Source organism: Oryzias latipes, chromosome 7, assembly GCF_002234675.1.
Source record: "Oryzias latipes chromosome 7, ASM223467v1".
NCBI lineage: Eukaryota > Metazoa > Chordata > Actinopteri > Beloniformes > Adrianichthyidae > Oryzias > Oryzias latipes.
Genome location: NC_019865.2, coordinates 22315347 through 22332140, shown reverse-complemented (window position 1 = coordinate 22332140; position 16794 = coordinate 22315347). Strand labels below are relative to the sequence as shown.

At 39.2% G+C, this 16794-nt stretch overlaps 2 protein-coding genes across 3 annotated transcripts in view; one reads left to right on the top strand and one right to left on the bottom strand.

Annotated features, from left to right (window-relative positions):
• Window positions 1-314: 314 nt before the first annotated feature.
• racgap1 (Rac GTPase activating protein 1) lies at window positions 315-7493 on the bottom strand. 2 transcript variants are annotated; one of them, XM_011477537.3, is made up of 17 exons: window positions 7282-7493; window positions 6903-6993; window positions 6615-6817; window positions 6361-6503; window positions 6129-6198; window positions 5974-6027; window positions 5659-5736; window positions 5410-5527; window positions 4565-4707; window positions 4247-4411; window positions 4036-4131; window positions 3444-3642; window positions 2499-2604; window positions 1994-2126; window positions 1487-1613; window positions 1313-1412; window positions 315-1205 (listed from the first exon to the last, which is right to left on the bottom strand). In XM_011477537.3, the coding sequence occupies exons 2-17, from the start codon at window positions 6985-6987 to the stop codon at window positions 1130-1132; spliced, it is 1896 nt and encodes a 631-aa protein (XP_011475839.2). In that variant the 5' UTR covers window positions 6988-6993; window positions 7282-7493; the 3' UTR covers window positions 315-1129. The 2 variants fall into 2 exon arrangements, with proteins under 2 accessions (XP_011475839.2, XP_023812592.1); XM_023956824.1 differs by having other exon boundaries at window positions 6903-6998; window positions 7284-7493.
• Window positions 7494-10918: 3425 nt separating this feature from the next.
• The window catches only part of LOC101157536 (inactive dipeptidyl peptidase 10), a 29505-nt gene continuing 23629 nt past the window's right edge, over window positions 10919-16794 (top strand). The window contains exon 1 of the mRNA XM_023956823.1: window positions 10919-11200. Coding sequence (XP_023812591.1) covers window positions 10955-11200 — 246 coding nt within the window. The 5' untranslated portion in view covers window positions 10919-10954. The remainder of the gene's footprint in view (window positions 11201-16794) is intronic.

Genomic DNA, 16794 nt, shown 5'->3' with positions numbered 1-16794 from the left:
TCGGGACTGCATGGTGGTGTAGTGGTTAGCACCCCCCTACCCCCACAGCAAGAAATCCCTGGTTCAAATCCCCCTGGATCCTGTGTGGAATTTGCATGTTTTCCCCGTGCATGCATGGATTCTCTCTGGCTTCCTCCTACAGTCCAAAAACATGCTGCATAGCTTATTGTGTGGCTGGGATAGGCTCCAGCAACCCAAAAGGGATACAGCAGGTTCTAAGGAAGTATGGATGGAATTTAATGCAATTGTTTTAAACTATTCTTACCCTAAAAGTTTTAGGAGAAAGAACTAAATGCATAAATCAGGAGACATGATTGCTTAAGTCTGAAATGTATTTTATAAGTTACATGCATTTTTGAAAGCACACTTTTTAAAATGTGATGATGTACAACCAAATAATGCCACAATGACTCAACTGGCTTACACAAAATAATTTCCTTTTCTATGGGAACCCTGCAAATAAGGACAAACATTTTAAGGATCAATAAACACCAGAGGAAGAACATGAAGCTAATGTCTGACATTGTCTTTTTTTTGGCCATTTTCTGGGACAAAAAAAAAAAAAAAAGTGCCCAGCTTACAAAAGATACAAAAGAAAGAATTTTCTGCACCTCCAAGAGAGGGCCGAATCTAGACATGTGACTAAAGCTTTTGAAGATATGATTCTACAGCATTTACAAAACAAATCACTGGCTAAAAAGGACGATCCTAATGAACAAAAACATTTACAAACATCAAAACAATGAAATCTTGCAACAAACAAGCGCACATTCAATGACTTCAATAATTAAATGCCAAAAAGGTAACGTCTTCAGCTGCTGAGTAAGACATGAGCTGAAAAACTGAAATGGTTGCATATGGAAGCTGTGGATACAGTACATTTAATGAATTAACACATCTCCTCGAAAATGGTTAATTTCCCGTATGTTGTCATCTGAAATGAGGCCGACCTCCTTACCGTTGAGCAAAGCATCAACTGCAATGGTGTGCTGGTGTGTACGGATGGAGAAAAACATTCTACTTTCTTTAAAATACCCTTTAAAAAAAACATAAAAACAATCAATATCCACAACTTAACATGTTCTGAAGTGAAATAAAGCCTATCCATGTATTGTGTTGCCGCCTTGTGCTATTTGAGGAGTGGAGAGGCAAAGAACTTTCCTTGGTGAGAAAACCCAACAGCCGATTTGCTCTTGCTTCCAAATCTGGAGAAAAGGCAAGAACGATTAAGTTAATGAGCAGAAACGGCGACCATTAAACAGAAACGGATCAATAACAGGAAGAAGAGAGTCAAAGCAGGTGATTTGTTCACCTGGGTGTCAGCGTGGACCTCATGCGCTGAGTCAAAGAGCTGGAGGAGGGGGTTTTGCTTAGTTGGTGCTCTGGCGTGGTCAGAGGTCCGAGAATGCTCACTGTGACAAAACAATCAGTAACTCAGACTCCGCCCTCATTTGACGTGATTCGACAAAGACTCAGGGGGACGTACCTCTCTCAGGAGTGGCGTAGCAGTTTGCGTTCTCAATGATCAATTGGTCCAAGTTTGGCTGTTCGGTCTCTGAGTTCACAAACTGAGCCCAGTAATCGACTGGCAGACTCAACAGCCGCTCAACAACCTAAAAGAAAAAGGGAACAATAAAAGATTAATAAGAAAAACGCCCACAAATTTAAAGATTGTTCTGGTTAAGAGCCATTTCCTTTTAATGCCAGAATAAAAGCACGTTGCTTTACAGCAGAAATACCAAATTCAAAAGTAGAAAATTGCTAATAAAAGTACAAATAGAGTTGATTGTAATAAAATCAACACTAATTGCATCACCTTAAATGTTTCACTGATGTCCACAGTAAAGTGAGACAATAATGTAAACTAATCCAATGGGTCCTAGAATCAGCTATTTTGATAAGATTATTAGAGGGTCAGTGGGGAATGTCAAAAACTGTCAAATCATTTAAGCAAACCCTCAAAACAGAGATCGAGGGTCAGTATAGGACTTACTTTAGGCTGTCGTTTGGTATCCTGCAGAATTGTCATGGGTTCTGGGTTGGGAACGGCGTGGCCTACAATGGTTGGTCCAAAAACCCGAGCCAGGTTACTGATGTCCATCTTTGTGTCCAAACTGTCTGCAACTCTGCAAGAAATCCAATTCCCATGAGTGTGACTGAAGCAGACGATACAAGAAAAACAACAGTCTAATGCAAAGTTAAGTCTGTCGTTTTTAGACACTAAATAGTTGCTTTGTGTTAAAAAACAAGAAAAATTTAGGATGTTGAAAATACTTTTTTGTTTTTACTCCTAGTTATGGTTATATTTATGATCATTAAAACAAAAATCCCCAGAATAAATTCACAACATTTCTGTTTCAACATCAAAATGATCATAATTGAGCAAAATAGAGTACCAGTTTAGGGATTTTCTAATTTCCTTCATTCTTAAGGTGAACAGCACCAAACCTGAATGCAGTTGCCTCACCTTTGAAGGAACAGAAGGGGGTGGAGCTTACCTCTGCAGGTGAATGACCAGGAAAGCAAGCGTGTCTCTGTTGGGCTGTGGCAGATCGGCAATGGTTTGGTACATGAGAGCTTTACTGTTGTCGTCGTCTGAAACTTCTGCAGAAAATAAAAACGAGGATTTTTTCATGATTTGGATTTGTAGCAACTAAGAGGCTATAAGAGAATTACAGAGAGAAACTATTTAATGGTTTTAATAGTCCAAAAGCATGTAATATTCCAAACTAAGGCAGTTATTTCAAAATAGCTACATTACTTAAACATGAACCTTTACTTTGGCAGATGCAGAATTGACTCATTAAATCCAAGAGTCAAATTTTCTTTAAAGTAATTTTAACATTTGTTCAAGTAAAAACAGCTTTCAGTTAATTTTTTTAAGGCTGCAACAAATATAATAATTATTTGATATTCGCAATCTGTTCTCGAAAACTGGAGTATGAAAATTTAAGAGAGTTTAATAAAAAATACAACTCAGGCAATGCAATTATCTCTCTAATATGCAGAATAATGCTATATTTTAAATATAGTGTATAAACTAAAGCTGAATGCGCGACTGTCACAGGAAGTAAATAAATCTTCAAAGTAAAGTGTCAATGAAGGTTCTCATTTTCAAAGTAAAGCTATCCAGTATATATACAAAGAAAATTAGACCAAAATTCAGTTTACTGAGATAAGTTCTGAAATAAATAATAAATCTAAATAGTTTCAAATATAGTTGAAAATTTTAATAAAAGAAATATAATGAATATAAAATATAGAATATTTCAAATATATTGCAATCAATTAATTATGTGACGTCATATGACTCTCTGTAAGCGTGGTGGAGAGGCAATACCTGAATGTGTCTGCAATGGGATTTAATTTATTCATCATATATTTATGATTGGAAATAAACTTGTTTTGCAAGATCCATCAACCTTGGCCTCACTCAAACGTACCGGCTGCGTCCATGAAAGCTCGGTTGAGGTGGAAGGTAAGAAGAGGCTCCTTCAGGTTCCTCAGAAAATCCTTCAGGAGGCCTGTGATGGCGTGGATATCGTCCACCTTGCTGAGCACAGGAACGGTTTTACTGCGGAGAAACTTCTCCTTCAGCTCCTTCACTGTGCGATCAGCACCAGACAGCCGGTATAAGCCAGCCTGCAAAAAAGAGAAAGAAATAATTAACCTCATACACAAGAGAAAAAAAAAATAAGATATTGTTTAGGTGGCGTTTCAAGCCTCTTGTCCCAAGTTTGAAGGTTTTATAATAATTTTTGAGAAGGTCAGAGTGGAAACATGCTTGGGTCCGTGCCAAATAAAGATAACATAGTTTTTTTTAAATTAACACATGCAGCATGCAGAATAAAAAAAAAATAGAATAAAAATAAGTGTAGGGGTTTTCCATAGTCCGGTTTCACATTTATCATCCCGAAACAGATTATTCATCTGTAATTTTAGGAAAAGGACTTAGAATAACTATTAGGATGTGGGACCTTTCTCTCCTTGAGACTCCTTCATGGCTATTTTGAGGGGAAAACTGCATAAACTCACCTCATGTAGGCCTCTTTGTTCAATCTCGCTGATGCAGTGGACCACAAGGGAAGGAATCATCGGTGAAGAGTCTGAAACATAGTCTGCAAGGACTCCCTGAATCAAATAAATAGATAAAAACCCATGTAAACAGAAGAATAACTTAAAAAAAAAAAAAGATGCACAAGCCTGTTCATTTATATAAATGATCATGAAAAATGGGGTGACATACTTCTCCGATTTTGACTGGCGTGCCTCCCAGGTTGGGGATGCATGGCAGGGGACACCGCTCTCGACATTCAAGGTGCGACACCACCCTGCAGTCTCGACATTTCAGCGAGATCTTGCCAAACTTGATCCTTTTTCCACATGGCACACAGGATTCAGGCTTAATAACCTACAGAAGACATGTTTTGGAGAGGCTTTAAAAACTTTATTTACAGGCAGAGAGGTTTTTTTGTTTTAAATGTCCAGAAAACACAATAATCAGGATTTCAATGACAGAAAATGTGTCCTTGACAAAAACCAGACTGTTTTTTCATGTACTTACGGTTTTAGACACGAACTCGTGTGGACGGACGGCTCCCTTGCTCTGAGGAGTGCTGGGCTGGGCTCTGGCGTCTACCTCAGGGTTAGCTGGTGCCTTAAAAACATCCTCAGACCTGACAGATTCAGAGTCCTCCTGGATGGCAGCTGAACAGAACAAACAAATAAACAAATAACTGTTTGAAGGCGGTAAAAATGTTGAAAAGCTTTTAAAAAATCATTAGATTTTCCCCCCCTAAAGATGAAATCAGCTGCATTGCCTCTATAAATTAATTCTTTATTGATTTATTGGGAGATCTGCACTTTCCAGATCCACAATTTTGACCAGAACGAAGCAAATACAGAAAAAAAAGATTGAAAAATCTGCAATTAATGGTTGGAATAAAATCTCCATCCTTTCAACCCCTGCAAGAAAACAAATGGTGACCGCGTCATAGTACTGATCTCAACAGTGTGCCCCACCAACCCAGAGCAGCTCAAAGATGCATCTCAGTAAAACAGCTTTTAAAAATAACAATCGAGGAGAAATGCTTTCAAAATAAATGCATATTAAATGCCAGCTTTAAGAAATTGCTTTTATCAATTGCGGTGATCTTCATGTCACGTTGTAAATGCAAAAAAAGAGAGGATGTTTTAGACAGGAAATGTTCACAAACTTGAGTTTAACAGGCAGGACAAAACTCACAATCCATCCTTAACTTTAAAAACAAACATAAGTATCTAAACAATTGGAAAGCAATTATTCTTAAAGACATTTGTGATTAAAATCACTTTTAATGTCCAAAATAACTTACAATAAAATAACAAAAAAAACCTCGATGTAATGCAATGTAAAAGAGACGATCTTACCAGTCTTTCTCCTGCTTCGAGTCCAATATGGAACAGTTTCGATAGTAGAAACAGCCTCAACGGGCCCCCCGTTCGCAGGCACAGTGACTGTTGTCGTCGTCACGAGGGTCTCGTTGGCCTAAAAAAAAAGCAATAATTAAATAGTCACAAAGACGAAAATGCAAGAAAGAAACAAAGCATTTGTTTCTATTTTCCGGCAGCTTCATTCGTATATCAGCATCACTCCCACACAAAGAGAAAAGGACCAACCCTCTCTGCCGCTCTGCCCGTAGATCGAGACCTTTTAGCCGACAACGGAGGTCCATCAACCTGATTCCTGGAGGAGCGCTGAAATGAGGAGACATCTTTACTTCAAATGCACCAAAACCACTTTTTAAAAACTATAGAGATCATAAACCTCCCATCTATACATAACATCCATAATCTTCCATCATCTAGAATATCGATTGTATGAATGTGCGAATACATAAGAGTATTTTTGTACTGATAAATCTACATGTAGCATATTGTTATGGACCGGTCATTCCAGGTTTGCCGTTAAATGAAGACAAATATTGTCAATACCCTTTTTTCCCGTTTCTTGAGTCGCACTGTCCTCACTGTGGAAGAGTCCCAGTCCTGCCAAAGATCGAAAGACAGGAGGTCAGATTCAACACAAAAGGAGAGTGCAGCATCCTGACTTTTATCCCAGACAATGGTGAAGAAAATGAACTACTTACAAGAGAGTCATCGCTTTTGTCATAGCTGATATCTGACAAGATGGAAGCGGACTCATCTATGGTCACGAGTCTGTAGGAAAAGACAAACACATAAGTAAAATATAATCTATAGATATATTTATATATAAAATCACTCACTCGGTTATCGGTCTGTTCTAATTTTTGCAATTATAATTGATTTAAAAAAAAAAAGGTGGTTGTAAACACAATATGCCTTCTGTGAACCCCCCACCTTCGACTGGAGTTCAGGTTGGTCCCCACTTGACCATTTGTGTTTAGGAACGCCAGTGCAGACCTCTGCTCTGCACTCAGCTGTATGCTGTTGGTGGACCCCTCACTGGTCAAAAGGTCTCGGATCAACTGAATTTGACGATCCTGCATTACAAAAAAGAATGCACATCATTAAAAAAAAATGTTAAACGAGGCGGCAGTGAACGCATCACCTACAACCTCAGCACCAAAACCCTGCTGCTTGATTCAACACACCAGTGAGTCGCAGTCAGACTCGGCCTTCTGGCGGCGCCGGATCTCCACGTCGACTTGGTTGCGGGCGTGTTTCAGTTTGACCTCCAGAGCCCCCCTCTCCATCTCTGCGGTTCTCAGCATCTCCTTGCAGGCCCCCAGCTCCTGCTCGGAGCTCAGCCATTTGCGGCGGCACTCATCAAAGTTCCGCGCCATCTGAATAAAATCTGAGAATGGAGGGGTGGTCATCCAATTAATAATAATAATATACCATAAGCTCTAAAAACAATAGGAAAGACACAGACTACTTACTGGGCTCAATGTTGTCATTCAGAAGATCAATGTGTGTCATCAGCTTATCAAAGAAGCCTTGGAGGTTAAACGCCGTGGTGTCCATGCTTTTCTGTCATAATAATAATAATAAGACTGTAGTTGGTGACTCACTGTTGTAAGTTATTATTTAAGATTAGATTCGAATTCTTTTTCTTTCAAATATATATGCATACATTTACATTACTGTTCACATACATTGCTGTACTTGTTATCCAACAGCACATTATATCTTTTAACAATACATATTCGCCCAAAAACAATAACAGTATCATAACTGAAACAAACGGCAGTTGTCGAGCTAACAGTTTTCAACACTCCGGCTAACACAGGTATTTCATAGGTAACATTAGCAACTTACCTGAAATGGAAGACTCTAAAACTGCTGGAAGATTTTCTTTTCTCTGTTCGTTTTTTCCTTTTCAGTTAGTAAAAGGTTATTTTTCTTTTCCTTCCACAACGGTCAACAGCTTCAGCCTCATCCTGGTGCAGCCAAAGTAACAACGAGCGCGTTGCATTTCAAATTTCGCCGCTAGCCAATCGGTGAAGTACACTGTGGATCGCACTTCCGGTGGTGTCCTTTGCGCTCTTTTCAAAATAAAAATGCACAAAGCAGAAGCGAATCATTTCAAGGAAGTAAGAACCTTAATGGGAAACAAAAATCTTTTCAGTTCAAGATGATTGTAACATTTTGTATGTTTTTTTGTTCTAAAACTATACACATAACTAAGGCAACATCGATAGAATAAGCGTAGAGGCAGGATTGAAACACAAGTTCCTGCATTCATTTTTAAAACAAAATGTTGTTCAAAGTTGTGGGTGTTCAAAATATATCAGAATATATAAATTGAAGACGACTTCCCCATAATAAGGGTAGGTATTATATATTTACGTCGCCTCCTCATAGTCTCCTTTAAGCAATTAAATTAAAGCATAAATATAAAGGGGTGGAAATATTGACTTCTTCCTACTCCTTTTCAAGCAGTACTTAAACTTTTGTAGACAAACCTAATATTTAATGAATTCATTGTGTCATGTACGGTATTCATGTCTATTCTTGATGAAGAGTAAGTATAATTACATAATGTACATGATGTTGTATAAATATGGATGTATATACGTGTGTATGTTTCTATAAATGTATGTTGATAGGCCTACACGTGTACGTCTAGGCTATATTTAGGATATTTAAGCGTATTTCTTTATTATCTTTTACTTTTTAATAGTTTTTTACTCTCCAGTCAATTCTTGACTAATTATTTTAAGTTTGAAAAACCTCAGTATAAATATTTCTCTTATTTTTTTTCTTCTTCATTTGTTTAAAATAAGCAAATTATAACTCCATGGGTATGAATAATACTGTTTTCATGATTATAATTGCAAAGTGGATTTATAAGATTCCACAAAAACAGAGAATTTCAAAAGCAAAGAAAAAAAAACCTCAGCCAAACCACCTGTGTGGTTTGGCGACCCCTGATGGCATATGTGGAAAGGTGAGCAACTACAATAAGATAAATTATCATTAATTGGAAGTACAATATTTAAAAGAATATCACAGTCCAGCAAGGGTTAAGCAAAGTGCTGAGGAGCTGAGTGACAGAGTGAGTGCTTTCTGTAATGCATTACAATCCAGAGACAGAAATGTTTGGTCAGGGATTTCTTTTGAAAATCAGTAACATAAGTTGTAGAGCTTGGAAGTGACTTGCACAGCACTATTAAAAAGAATTGCTCTGTTCAAGTTTGTTTTTTATTTTCAGTGGGAACACCTCAAAGGTGAGATTCTGTTCAGTCTTTGTTTGCAATGGAGCAAAACTCATTCAAGGCACCTTTGAACAGTTTTTCTCCCTGTAGCAATTCTTTTGAAATCCTGTAGTGTTTATATTGCCCCTCTAACATATTCTTTTCCTCCTTCAAAGGCCCACTCTGTACATACTCGCCACAAATATACTTCTTTTTTGTTTCTGGTCTTAAAGGTACTGTTGTTTTTGCAATTTTGCAACAGGATGACTTCTGCAAATGCACAAAACCACCAGACCAGTGCAAAACACCAGTCAAATATATCTAAAAATCTTAAGACAAAAACCAAATGAGCCCCTTTGTGAGTTGTGTCACCTCCCTTATAGGGGGAAGTCACACCGCTATTGTCCTAAAAAATATTGTTGGCTGAACATAATACAATTATGGAAGAAATTTCCACTTAGAATCAAATATGTTAATGTAGTTAAAAAGTTTTTTATTTTTTTATTTTATTATTTTATTGGTGTTGCTGTAACATGATGACAGAGGAGTAGTCCTACTAGATTTGTAACAAACCAAGGTACGGGTGTGCACATGATCCTCTTGGGTCATTTCAACTGGAATTTTAAAGGTCGGATCGACTTAATTTAACAGTGTTGTTTAAATACATTGTGTTGCCCCAGCAAAAACAAGTTTGATTGAAAACCAGAATGAGAGACAAAGTTATTTAAGTGTAGAATTGCATTCACATTGATAGATACTCAAATTCTACACCAACACTGTTAAATGTTAATCATAAAAGGTGCAAAAGAATGATGGTGCATCAAAGTCACAATGATAGAAATGTTCTTTTTTTTTGCTTCCAGATCTGCTGCAACAGGAGGCAACTTTGGAAGGAACTTGAAAAAGCAAAATTAGAATCGTAATTATAAATGAAAAAATATAACACAGTTCTAATTCAGATATTGTAAAAAAAATAAAAATAAAATAAACACTACATTGAATAGTTCAATGGTCCCAAAAACATAAATAAAGTGTATTTTTCTAATTGGTATTTTTGGCTCTCACTGGGTTTTGGTGTGTTATAATTGGTGACCCTTAGCCACTATACTAGACAGTTTTTCTGCTGACCCTGCCTCATACATGCTCAAAACCACAGGACAATCAGACATAAGGGAGGTACAAAATGGCAAAATAGGAAAATTTTAGTGCAATCTGCATACATTCCTCTTTTAATGTCCAATCAGCTTAATGGTGTAATGGCAGTGCAATCTCACTTCTTTGAGGAACCTTCTAATATGTGGTGCCAAGTACAACAACCACACAACCAAACATCCCAATCGCAACAGTAAACAGAGCAACAACCAAAACCAACAAAACCCTTAAGGACCCACTCCAATGAGAGTTGTCTTTTTAGTGTTTTAAACATGGTTTTGTGGCATTTTTCTTGAAGACATATTTTAAGAAAGTTAGACTTACAACTGTTTCCAAGAACTTCTCATAGATCACTGCGAATTGAGAGCAGATAAAAAATGTCGTTCAAAAAAGCTTGTAGATGTGATGCAGAACCAAAAGCTGACAGATCACAACCTTCCTGCTCCTTCCATTCCAATGCATTCCCTTCTAGATGACTAGATCAATGAACGTCTACGTTTCCCTCGCCCGAGCTGGTGACTGGCTCTAAACTGTACGGCTGGATGGCTCCCATAATGCTTTGTTGCAACGCTTGTGTTAGGTTGGGGTTGTGAGGGGCTGCAAGTTAGCGGGAGAGAGTGTAAACAAGGGGATCACGGGAAACGAGCAGAGGCTTCCTTCAGCGCCAACAGTCCCCCGAAATTTCTGATGAACTACTTCTGCTCTGTCCTCTGTCTGCATCATCATTAAAAAAAGACCATTGGGAACGCTTTTACAATAGATTTAAAGATGATCAGAGTTGGACTTTAACACCCAGGACACAGAAACAATCACAAGCAGAACAAAACATTATTACCCACAATGCAAAGGAGCTAGACCTCTGCCACCTGTTATGCTTGCAATCTAAACACGTAATTCAATTGAGTTAGCAAAAGCTCTATTAGAAAATTAAGTTTTTACATTCATAATTTACAAATGTTTAACCACAAATTAATTAAGTGTTTTATTAACATTTAGATTATTGTAACCAAGACCCAATTTGCTTTTTTGAGTGATTTTTATTTTAATTGAAACAATGATGCACCAAGAACTGCAAGTTAACCAGGTTTTGACTGTGCTTCCCTGATCAAACCCACGACGAAAAGATGAAATGGAGATAAAGAATGAGTGAGGGACTCACCCATTCAGCAGAGAGGATGAGAAAGGGGGAGGGAAGGAGGGGGGAGGGGGGGGAAGGACCACCAGCCCACCGAGGACAAACTTGCAAAGAGCGCAGCGTGCAGGAGAAGCTCCGCAAAGCCACGGTGCAGCTGCTGGGGCTGTGGGTTCTGAGGCTGCAGTCAGGGAGGGGGGTCGTGTTGCGGATTACAATGATTGCCACAACTCAACAGAATATGACCACGGAGCTGGTATGTACGCGTGCATGCAATCCTTACTCCATCCCCCCTCCACCCGCGTGTGATGTAGAGGAGGAGAGCGTGGCTGTCTGAAGGGGGTCATTCCCCACTTTCCACGCGCGCATCCCCCTTCCTCATCCCTCTGGACGGTGTGCAATGCGGTGCCACTTTCTCATCGTCCTTGAGTCCAGTTTGAGCATCTCTCTGCATCATTAAAGCTGGATTTCTAGAGATGGGATTACTCCCCCTCCTTTCCACCAGTTACCCCCCGCGTAAAACTGCTCTCTGCTGCATGTGTATTGTTAATGAATAAAGACTCTCCTTACTGTTTTCTCCAGATTAATTTGAAGGATTTCTATTCTATTAAATGGCATTTATTTATATAAAGCAGAAAAATAAACTACATGTTCATGTAAAGCAAATAAAAAGGGATTTAAGAAACAAGTCACACCAAGAATTGAGCAGTAAATATTAAAAACAAGGTTTTCTGTAAAGCATCACAAATGACATTTTAAACTGACAACTTTCTTGAGAAATGTGCTTCAAACCTCCTATAAAACATGAATGAGTGGTGCTCAAATACCTATTTTTTAACCCTTTAACACCTATTGATGCAAATGTCCACTTCAGCTCCAACATTGGCTTTATTCAGCATCTACTTGAAAGCAAAAACATACTTTTTTTATTGCTGAAAATAAATTTAGACATGAAAGGGTTAAATAGTTTTGTGGTTAATAATTTCGTTAAAGTAGTGTTTTCACAATCACAGAATGCTTCTACCCCCTCTGGACTTGTTATGGGTGCAGAACGCAAAGAAAACCTATGACCTTTTCCAAATGTCAACTCACACCACAGGCTCCAAACAGCACATTTTGCTTAATCTTCCCATTAAAAAAAATAGAATTATTTCTTATCTTTTTCAGTGGAAATAATGTTGCAGCAGAGTTGTACACTTTTTAATCAAATTAGGCACAACTAAACACTGGCACGCACCTAAATTAACAAAACAAAAAATCAGAAGTGTTTTTAAAAAATGCACTTAAGTGGTGTGTTTTTACAGAACGTGCAACTCAAATTGCAAGAATAGTTTGAATGCTAACTTAAAATAACAAAAAAAACACTTACATTTATTAAGGGAGCTTCATTTATTGCAGCAGTGTGTTTGGTATTTACAAAATACTAGCTGCAGTCCGCCACAATGAATGGCATTCTCTTTATATTTCACTTTAAAGCCATGTCCCCCCATGATGCCGCTCACCTCCTGAGGCATAAAGTCAGCCACTCTGAGAGGCTCTGGACATGTCAAAGGAAGAGCTCTCTGTCACAGCGCCTTTTGTACTGTAATTTCCTTGCGTGTGATGGGAATCCTTGCAGCTGTAAGAGAAAGCAGCTGGTCTTTCATTCCACCAACACTTTTGCTGCATTGTCTGGCAATAGCCTCAGGGGGAACAATATATGCCCCCCGTTAGTCCCACGGGGCGACGATTCCAGCTATTCACCCTCTGAGTTTCGGAGGATGACAAAGTGGTGGGAATTCTGGTGCAGTGATGGGAGCTAGGAATTCCTCTGTTGGAGACGGCATCGATATGAATCAGTGCAGAGCTCAGCCTTTTATTTGAATAAGGTAGAAAAAGATCTTTCCTTTTGGAAAATACTGATAGATTAATTCAATTAGGTTACTTTGCAAATCTGCATCCTTTATGGACAGTTACAGGAACTCATTGAGTGCAGCACGTGTCTCCCCAACATCCAATTCTGTTGTGTGTTGTTTCTTTGATTTCATTTTTATGTAGTAAACATCATCAGCCCTCATTTGGGGTGGAGAGAGGGCTGCAAATCCAAAGAGGCATGCAAATCTGCAACCAGAATCTAAGGAAAGCCGGGATTGGTTTCCTCGTTTCCCCTTCATGTGATTTATTGTTGGACGCATCAAAGACACAGTAGATGGAGTTAAGGAGGTCTCTTGAGTCTAATTTATGAATTTTAAACACAGCCCGCATTCTGAGCAGCCTCGATGTGCTGCACGCTGTGCAGATTGAGTAATTGGGTTTGGCTTTTAATGTGCCAGCTCAATCAATAGGGTTGATACTGATTGATTTTGTTTACGGCTCTGAGAAAAAGATGTCAGATGTGAGCAGTTTAATAAATGCTTACAGCCTGGAGAGTGTCTTCTTTATGCTGAAGTGGCGGAAAGGTGTTGGAGTTCCTCAATTAGGTGTTACTCTTTGTAAGGAGCACAGAGAGAATGTCTACAAGCCTCCCTCAGGCTGTATTCCCAATATTAATTGTTTCCCTGTGGAGTTTTTACAACTGTACACCTTATTGATTCTCTCATTTGCTTGAGTGAAACCACCCGACGTTGCTAGATCCACTCTCTATTTTCTAACTTGGTTTTGCAAAGTCTGACAAAAAAAAAAAAAAAAAAAACTTTGACAGGAATGACTTCAGGTTTCACTCTTTGATGTTTGTCTTTTTTGTCTTGAAGGCTCTCTGACACCTGTGTGCAGATTCAGACAAAGAGGATTTCCTCTCGGGTTTGGACAAAACCCTGCTATTTTTTGTTTGGCTGACTGGTTTTAACTTAGCCTAGCAATCCCTTCTCAACTTTGACTCAAGAAAGGTTTGATAATGTAATAGTTTCCCACTAACTCCCAGGTTAAAAAGTCAGCTTTTACACCAATAATAACTATATGTAGGCAATAGTTTCAAAAACTCTCTTGATGCTTATTGGTTTGTTTTCTATTTGTAACGTATTCCTTTAAAGACTCACTTGGATGAAAATAGTGCCTTTGGTGCTTTTAACATGTTCTTGTGGCATTTTCTCATAATGGAGGACATACAAAAAGAAAATGAAACTTAAAATTGCATCACAGAGTTTTTCTTTATTCAGTTAGTTGTCAATCAGAAGCAGATGAAAAAATGCCAGTGGAAAAAGATTGTAACTGTGACGTGGAACCTACGGCAAACTCCATGCTCTGCTCCACTTGAAGACAACTAGATCCATGTACGTCTTCATTTTCCTCATCTGAGCTGGAACCTGGCCACAACTGTACAACTGGATAGCTCAGATATTGCTCACCATTTTCATTTCACGGGGAAGGTTGGGGTTGTGAGGAGCTACAAGCTAACGGGAGAGTGTAAACAAAACGATGACAAAAAGTGGGGGGGCACCAATTTTCCTACCCACAACTCAGAGGCAAATTTCTAATACACTCTGCAGAAACGATGTCCTAGAAAACAACACATTTTTTGTATTTAGACCAAAAACGCCAAAATCATAATAAAGAGACCACTGGGTGATCGGAGATGATCGGATTGTTTTGATTTTATTGGAGCACAATTTCTGCTTCATTAGGGAGTGTGTCTTTGATTTGCAGGTTGTTGGACTCATGGGTAGACTCAACGAAACTCTCAGTTTATTTTTTCCCCCTTAATCACCTGCTTTTTGGCCCGCTATTGAGTTAAGCGGCTGAACTCCAATCAGTATGGCTGCCCCAGTTTCAGCCCTCATTTCTGCCATTAAGAATCCTTCGGGTGACGTCAAAGATTAACTGTCCAGGTATTTATGTCCATGGCATAAACTCATTACGATGCTTGGCCTGTCATCCATTCACCTGTGCAAAGGCAGTTTACGCTGCATTACATTTTCAAATTCAGTGTGACTGGCAGCCGCTCAGCCTCAGCAGTTTCTATAGCTTCCACTTGGTGGGGATTGGCTCAGAGCATCAGGAAGTGACTAAAGCCTTACCTCATCCAGTTGTGCGTCTCTCCATTTTTCTCTGACACGACCTTAATTGGAAGTAATATCTTGGCTTCTGGGGAACGAGATATGCATCCCCCCCAGGAGCATCTTGCAACTCACAGTAATACCTAAGCCACATGTGGAAATGAAAACACGGTGTTGGAATCAGACAAGCAAGTAATCCAGTTTAAAATGTTCCTGTTGAGACTCCACACAATGCCAGTGCAGTTTTGCCGTTTGCACAACTGATCTGATCACGACTTGAAGTTCCAACATGCAACCAGCTTACGTTATGAAGGTGTTCATTTTAAATTCTGTATTTTCAATCTTTCAAGGGGGACTTTTATTCTTTCAAAGCCTTCAGAGACTGTAGGTTTTCTCTGACAGAGGGATTATGCTGCTTCCCTGAGGGAGTGTGTGCTGAGCGGGGAGGAGGATAATATAAAAGCTGAGTGTTTTAAAGGCCAAAAGATACACAGCCCTGGACATCTATCAACCCTGCCTTGGCTTGCCCTGAAAGATCAAGCATCGCTTACAACTTGCAGTTGCAGCTCGTACTGATTTTGATTTGATCATGTTGTTAGTTTGCAGCCAAACAGATCTGTTAAAGATGAGACCTTGGCTGGAGTTCTGTGCTGGGAGAGGCTGTGTCCTTTCCTCAACTCTACTATGCAGTAAACCTGTTTACCTCAGTTGAATAGAGGGTGCTAGAAAGGGTTTAGAGAGAAAAAATGCATTCAAAGAGGCATTTCCATCTTCATTTTTAAGTTTTTCTTCACCCAAATGTTTTCAGAACTAAATTCTTTAGTCATCAGAGAGCTCTATGCTGCACAAGGAAGATACATATTTGTACAGAGAGATTAAATGGTGGAAGTTTGAAACGGTCAACAGAGCATAATTGGGGACAGCTGGTGTCACAGAGGGAGCGCGGAAAAGCGGCAATCTGTTTGCACCACTGCTCCTCCTCCTCCTCCCGTCCGCCTGTGCGGGATCTGCAGGAAGGTGTTCGGGTCCAGCGATGTTTTCAAGGTTGAGCCAGAGAGGCGGGCAGCCACACTGAAGGCTGGGTTTTGTCATTTCACTCCAGCAGGCGCCCCGGTTCCAACAGAGCCAGCCGCTCATTACGAGGGGAGGGGGAGTTCAGCCTGGGAGCAGCATGGTTGTGTTTAATTGTGACTGATACTAAGGCAGGCTACATCAGTTCTCCTTGATTGCACTCAGAGGCAACAGAAGGGCTGGAGATTAAACTGGAGACTCTGCTCTCATAGCAACTGGATTTGTCAGATCCTAATACAGTTCAATGTTCTCATTGTTTTTATTGCCTTGTTAACAACTTCAGCCGGAGCAGTTCATTAAATCGTGATGATTACTTGATGTGAATCCACTTCAGAATAAGAAGGGAAATGGAAAAAAAAAAAGCAAAAGAAAAAAAAGATTTCATCACTGCAAGAAAGGATCATGTACTTCTTTTGCAACACATTAAGTGTTAGTCATGGTGCAGAGGGATTACATATTTTTTAAAGAGATATGGTTCCTTTTCCGCTACCCAACGGCTCTCAGTTCATAATGCAACCATTTGTTTTAATGGGCGGCAGGAGCGGATTGCAGGAAGTCAGTTTGGCACCCCCATTCAGTCATAGAGCCACACTGGAATTACCTGCAGAACTCGGTTTTATGGGATATGAAATGAAAGGAGCATTCCCCTTCAAAGAGCACATTTTACTGGATTTTATGTATTTGTGGGTCTGCAACTATGGGGAAAGTTAAAAATGAGAGACACGGCATAGCAGAAAGAAATGCCTGCATTTTTTATATAATCAATTGGAAGATTTCTGCTTTAACTTTTCTACCGATACTTTACTTT

Coding starts and splice junctions, on each gene's coding strand:
- racgap1 (XM_011477537.3), bottom strand. CDS start 6,987: ATGGACACCACGGCGTTTAACCTCCAAGGCTTCTTTGATAAGCTGATG. Junction 4,412..4,564: donor ACGAGTTCGTGTCTAAAACC/GTAAGTACATGA, acceptor TGTCTTCTGTAG/GTTATTAAGCCTGAATCCTG. Junction 1,206..1,312: donor AGGTCCACGCTGACACCCAG/GTGAACAAATCA, acceptor CCTTTTCTCCAG/ATTTGGAAGCAAGAGCAAAT.